A 6,958-nucleotide genomic window follows, 5' to 3' on the forward strand; every position below is an offset into this window, starting at 1 on the left:
AAGTCAATTAATGTATGGGATTCCCTTGAGTACTGGGGCAGCCAGGTCGCTCCGGGGATATAGGGCATGGAAAACTGCATCACCACTGCTGCAGCCATGCTGGTGGTACTGGGCCCCTCCGCTTCCGACATCTTCGTCCCACCAAGTTAACCGTGGCCTACCTTCCGTTGATCCTCTTCCGTAGGCCGCAGTTCCACTAGCGCTGCTCTGGGCGAGGACCCTGCATCGCGTCATGGTGACGTCAGCGTCGCTCTCTCTCCCTCCAGGACCTTGCGCAGCGTCCGGACATAGGGCGGGGCTTCAGGTCTCGCACGGTTTTAACGTCCACGCCCCTCTTCTTCCCGCGTAGCGTCCCGAAGATGATGCCCGATTGCGGAAAAACGGCTGAAGATGGTTGGAAATTTCTTTTTAAGGTACGTATACAGTCTTTTCAGGCACGCAATACCCGTTTGTGACGGGTTGGTCACAATCCTGCCGACTACACCAAAGCTGAATCACCCCCTGGGCCGTGGGGCACTCAAGACCGGGCCTCTGTATGATTCTGGGGGTAGTAGTTTTGGCAGCACGGTCCCGTGGCTCAGGGTGGTCAGACCAAATGCCGGTCTATCAATCAGTGCTTTAAATGTCCGACTACGCCACTCGGGAATTGCGGTCAGGGATAACCGCTGCTGCAGGGCAGGCTGCTGGGGCTGGTATTGGTGTGCAGCGCAGAGGTATGATAACTCTCCTCGGGAGGAGTGTAGCCCCAGGGTAGTGCATGTGGATGTTGGGGGTGATAGTTCCATCCGCAACGGTCAGAATGCAGAGTCCGCTTAAACAGATCAGGGTCTTTATTATAACAGATGGTAATGACCCAACAAAAGTACCGGTTAGAAGGGGGCCTGGATGTCTGAGAACACTTGGGAAGCCCCTCTGGTCAGGGTGAGGGTGTAGGCCTACCATGCTCTCTATGCTCTTTCTGACTATTCCTCCTCTTAGTGGTAAAATAGCCCACGTCCCTGAGCGTGCCGTGTATTCTCACCCTCTCTTGGCTTTGCTGGTCCCTTCTGTTGTGGCGGAGCCTCTGGGCTTTTTGGGCCAAAGGACATGAAATCCCTCGCGGATTGGTTCTCTGCTGCTGGACTTAGATTGTTTACAGCCTCGGACCCCAATGTCCGGCAGGTAATTCTCCCTTTCTGCCAGGACAGGCTCTCTGCACCGTACGTCACTGGCTAGCAGTTCCTCCACTCCTCACGACCTCCTCAGATACAGCTGAACTGTCCCTCCTTCTCTGGGACTAGTCTCACTCCTGAGCTAGGTCATCCAGTTCTTCCTAACCCTGCCCCCAGTTCCAGCTTTTACATGGGCAGCCAGCTCTCCCTACTGGCCTGGGACAGGAGGTGTTGTATGCTAATTGTCCCTAACCAGGGAACCTCCCTCCAGCTCTTAGACACAGCCTTTATTATTTGTGGCATCCAGGCCTGGGGTGACACAGTTACACATTTAGGAAATAAATTAGAGAGGTCTGGAATGTCTTTCCTAAGTGTAATAATATGACATTTATTTTCACCAGGACATTCGATTCAAGACAAATTATTTTTCTGTAAGTAAAACTACTCCAAAACCTACAATTGACTAAAAGAAATGTGTGTCACTATTAGGCATCCAAGTACTGTATTCATTCCCTATCAAGCTCTACTCTGTAATCAGTCTTAGTAACATCACAGAGACCCCATCAGAATTTACAATATTTTTGCATAATATTGACCCAAAATTACATCAGATTTTCATAAATCCTAGAAATTGGTAAAAGTGAACAAAATAAAAAAAAATAGTAATTGTAAATTGTAATTTTTTAATTAATGAAAATGATACCACTGTGCCAAAGCGACTTGCTTAGCTCTGGCAGAAGCAAACACAGGAAACACGTTTCGGGTTAACTTCCTGTAGGTTTATTGGGATATGGCATAAATCTCAACAGGGTTCCACAAAATTAACACATTCTCCTGTGTATTCTGTAGGGCCTGGTCATAGTATGCATTTTAGGGTTCACCCAATAAATAGAGGGCCAGAACCTCCTCCCACTGCTCTGGCAGCAGTTTTTCCCACTCTGCTACCCCTTTGAATGCCTCAACATCATCACCTGGGGTGATCTTTTACATAGCACACCTTACTGCTTTCTGGACGTATAAGACGTCACCTGGACTTGAGGGAGAGGTGGTTTATCTGCTGCGGATTTCCCCTGGTAGGAGATTCATCTGCCGTTGTTGCTGTTGGATCTGCTGCATCAGGAGTTTATTTGTCTCCTGCTGTACCTGCTGGCTCTGCTGCTGCTGCTCTCATTGCTGCTGCAGCATCTCATTATGCTGCTGCTGCAAGTGCTGCTAGTGTTGGCTTTGGATCAGGTGCTTGAGGAGATCCTCCATGCTTCCGTACCTCTCTGGCTGGCTGGCGGACTCTACCAAGGACATTCATTGTTCTCTGTGGCAGGTATATGTTTTCCTGGAATCTTGCATGCCCTCTCACACCACCTGTGGTAAAGTGACTTGCTCAGCTCTTGCTGAGGCAGACACGGGAAACACATCTCGGGTTAACTTGTTGAAAGCTTATTGGGATTTGGCATAAACCTCAACAGAGTTCCACAAAATAAGCATGTTCTCTCTAGGAAAACAAAAAACAAAAAAAAGATAATGTATAGTACAGTCCATAGGTGAACCGGGTTTCTCCCGCTCCGGGTAGCACAATGCAGTTCCACCAAACAAAAGTCCTTCTGTGGAGCTCTCTGGCTCCATTCATAGTCTGGAGATTTCCTTCTCCAGACTACACCAGAGAAAAAAAAATATTGACTGAGCATTTAACTTGCCCAACCACATCCTGAGGTGGAGATATTGTGAATGACCTCCCACACTTCTCAATGTAAGTTAAAAAAAAAAAACACTCTCTTTAAAAATCGTGGTTTCAATCCCAACACATAAAATGCTGGAGGAAATTTGTAGGTTTAGTTCACTGAAGCTAGTAGCCACAGTGACACATATCTCCCCTCACATATATCACCAGTCACTCTGTCACACAACAATACATGTTTATGGGCAGCAAAAGTATCTGAGCCTTTGGTTTCAGTAACTGGTGTGACCCTCATGTGCAGCAATACCTGTATCCAAATGTTTCTGGTAATTGACCATTAGCTCTTCACATAAGCTTGGAGGAATTTAACCCCATTCTTCTCCATTCCTTTCTACAGTTTTAACTCTGTTATGTTGTTGGATTTTCTCCAAATACTCCTCACTTAAGGTTCTTCCACAACATTTTTATAAGAAAAGGGTCAGGATTTTGACTTGGTCATTCTAAATTTTAGCTGTATTCTTATTTAATTATTCTTTTGTAGAATGACTTCTGTGTTTGGGTAGTAGTCTTGCAGAATAACTCACGTTCTTTTGAGATTCAGCTCAAGGACAGATATCTTGACACTTTCCTTTAGAATTTGCTAGTAAAATTCAGAATTCATTGTTCTATCCTTGATGACATGCTGGTCTGGCAGAAATGCGGCCAACAGACCCAATCCATGACACTATCTCTACCAAGCTTCACATTTGGTACAAGGTTTTTATGCTATATTGCAGCATTTTTCTATCACCAAGCATGACACTTTTCAGTTAAACTAAAGAGCTCTATTTCATCTCATTCATCCTCAAAATATTTTTCCAATAGCTTTTTTTTCTAGTCTACGTCATCTAATGCAAACTGCAGTTGGGCAGCAATGTTCTTTTTTAGAATAGTGGCTCTGTTTTTACAATATCGTGTTGGTAAACCCATGAACATTAACATTAGCTAAATCGATAGAGACCTTTAGTTGATTATAAGTTACCTTTGGTTCCATTTTGACCACATCATTTTGCCACTCACAGACATGTGATATTGGATCATTTTTCTAAATAAAAACTGACAAAATCTAATATTTTTTTACTCATTTGATTTGGTTTTCTTTGTCTACTTTTAGGACTTGTGTGAAAAGTTTTATGTCCAATTTATACTGGAATATGCATAATTCTGAAGGCTTAACAAACTTTTATGCACTACTTTAAAGCTATTGAGAAATGGAGAGGATGGTCATCGATAGTATCCAGCAGCCTGTTTATAACACTATATTGTCTGAATTTTTGTTTTTTAAAATTTAAACAGCCCAAAGACCATCCCTTTTTGAGGGCACACCCATCGTAATTATATACCATTTCAAAGAAAAGGAAAAAGCAATTGTTTATTTTAGTCAGTCTATGACAATTTAAAATTTAATTTTTTGCAGAAGTGGAGACATTTTTTGTAATTGATTTTTTAATTGTAAAAACAAGTTTGTAATATAACAAAATTGATTTCCTTTCAAAATTTGGAAAAATTCTCTTTTGGCTTTATAGTGAGGATCTGAAAGCATGCCTATCCCATAGTAATCTTTTTGCTTGATGATAACGATACACTGATTAACCCATATGCATTCCAGCATACAACTTGCCTTGTTCACATGCACGACCAAGGGTCCTATTAGTTTAATTCCCCACATCCTCCCTTGATGGTCGATGTTATCATCCCATTCAGCTCTTTCACACTGGCGGGCGGCCTAATCCCCATCTTCATCAGGAATAGCTCAGTATCCTTCTTCACATGAAATTACTGCTGTTCATCCTGCTCTTTCCCTTTTCCAGTTGTTTCTTGCTTTATATTCCTACATTATTTAAAAAATAGTTCAATAAAAACTGCTTAAAAGCACACAGTGTAATTGATGAAAACAAAAGAAAAATCTATCTGTTTCCAAAATAAAAAAAGTACTTTCCAACCACATAATTTATCTAGAGAATATTACATTGTTGCTAAGTTTTGCACATTTATTGATCATTTCCTGGAGAGATTTTTTGATGTCCTTATTTCTTAGACTGTAGATAATGGGATTGATCAATGGGGTGACTACAGTATATAAAAGTGATAGGAGTTTACTAAAGTTTAAAGTCTCTTCTCCTTTAGGAAACAGATAGACACTTAAAAGAGTAAAGTAGAATATGGAGACTACAATGAGGTGGGAGCTGCAGGTGGAGAAGGCCTTCTGTCTACTGATAATGGACTGTAACCGTAAGATAGTGACAATTATATTAATATAAGATATTATAATTATTGTGAGAGGAATGAAGAGGCCTGGGAAACACATTATGAAGACCTCGAACTCAACAGTGTAAGTGCTAGAGCAGGCATTTTCTAGCAAAGGAACAAGATCACAGAAAAAATGGTCAATAATATTTGTTCCACAAAATGTCAGCACTGATATTGCTATACAGTACATCAATGTAATAGAAAAAGCCAAAAGCCAACAGATGATAGCCAATATCACACATCGGTCACTTGTCATAACAGAGGTGTAACGGAGGGGATTGCAGATGGCCACATATCTGTCATAGGACATCACTGTGAGGAGGAAACATTCAAAACCTTCTGATGCACAGAAGAAATAAAACTGAATGATACATCCATTAACAGTAATGAATCCCCCATTATTCAGTAGGATGTAGAACATGTTGGGGACGATATCTGTGGGCAACAAGATGTCACTGATGGACAGTTGTGAGAGGAAGAAGTACATTGGAGTGTGGAGGTTCTTGCTGGTGGATACCAGAGTGATGATCAGGAGATTCCCGCATATTGTCCCACAATAAATTACCAGGAGAAGACAGAACAAGAAAATACTTGAACTTTGTCTATTTTTAAATCCTAATAGGAAAAATTCTGAATTCACAGACAGATTGTTCTCCTGAATAAATAGTAAAATAAAATATCATTAATTATAATATCCCACAGTACAAAACCAGGAAAACTGAAAAGGTGACAGCAATGAACTATTGGTATGCACACTACATGTGGTATTAGGATAGACCTGTTATGTATGGAGGTATCCATATTACACAAAGTGTGTTTATTGTTATAGAATGTATCACTTATTTCCTCTGATCCCATAGATTCTGAGTATTAAGGGGTTGTATTGTAGTTCACTGCACAGCCCAGACTGAATGACAAGATTCCTAGTAGGGGGTTTCAGCTATATATTACAGCTGTCATCCACTTCAATGGACAGAATCAGGAACAACTCTGGTGTAGCTTGATATACACCTTAGATGCCAAAGTTCATAGTTATTGATGCATCTAGGCTTAGGCGGATTATAATGAGGTCAATCTGGGCTACTGCCAAGGACCCAGGGTTCCTAGGGGGCCCATGGCCAGATTACCCTCGTTATAATGTGTGACAGGAGGGCCCAGGAGTCAGAAGATGGAATCTGCTCTGTAAAACTGATGCGTCCGGAGGCACTGCAGAGGATGACTAACCAGCTGCTGACTGTGTAAGTGCAGGAGAGGAGGCTCCGCCCACCTGCTCCGGTCTCCAGCAGAGCACAGAGCCAGCTTACAGCATGACCACTACTCTCCCTATCCCCTCCCCTTCTCTGAATGTTACTTCTCTGCTCTCCCCCTCCTGCCCTGCAATTACACTGAGAGCTAGTCGGGCCCCAAAAGGAGGGGAGACTGCCCCACAGAAAATATGGAAGAACCTGCATCATGTAAAGAAAGGGTAAGTTCACGTGCAATGTGTTTGTGAATGTACTGTATGTATGTGTGTGTGTATCTATGTCTATGTATTTGTGAACATTCAGAGGGACTCACTTGCTGTTGTGGCCAGTGCAGGACCACTGGCGCCTCACCTAACATGGCCATGAGCTGTGTGGCTGTGTCTGGTATATCCCGCTCAACCAATACAAAAGAATTAAGAGGAACTGTAGTATGGACATAGATTTCATCAACCAATCAAAAGTTTTATCACATAGATTTCTTGAAAGAAGTTACCCGAAAAAATTGATCCAGAGAGCATTATCTGAAAGCAAAAAAATAGAACAGATAGATTTAATCTCTAATAATACAAAAACAAAAAAATCAGCATCCAACACTACGTTTA

At 42.2% G+C, this 6,958-nt stretch overlaps 1 protein-coding gene across 1 annotated transcript; it reads right to left on the minus strand.

Annotated features, from left to right (window-relative positions):
* Positions 1 to 4,813: 4,813 nt before the first annotated feature.
* On the minus strand, positions 4,814 to 6,714 carry LOC141167477 (olfactory receptor 1496-like). The gene is made up of 2 exons (XM_073654879.1): positions 6,670 to 6,714; positions 4,814 to 5,767 (listed from the first exon to the last, which is right to left on the minus strand). Exons 1-2 carry the CDS (start codon positions 6,712 to 6,714, stop codon positions 4,814 to 4,816), a joined length of 999 nt encoding a protein of 332 aa, XP_073510980.1.
* Positions 6,715 to 6,958: the final 244 nt, after the last annotated feature.

Source organism: Phyllobates terribilis, unplaced genomic scaffold (genome assembly GCF_046119375.1).
Source record: "Phyllobates terribilis strain yellow unplaced genomic scaffold, ASM4611937v1 Scaffold_11__3_contigs__length_659146591, whole genome shotgun sequence".
In the NCBI taxonomy this organism is placed as follows: Eukaryota; Metazoa; Chordata; class Amphibia; order Anura; family Dendrobatidae; genus Phyllobates; species Phyllobates terribilis.

Coding starts and splice junctions, on each gene's coding strand:
- LOC141167477 (XM_073654879.1), bottom strand. CDS start 6,714: ATGTTAGGTGAGGCGCCAGTGGTCCTGCACTGGCCACAACAGCAA. Junction 5,768..6,669: donor TGCACTGGCCACAACAGCAA/GTGAGTCCCTCT, acceptor CTATTTATTCAG/GAGAACAATCTGTCTGTGAA.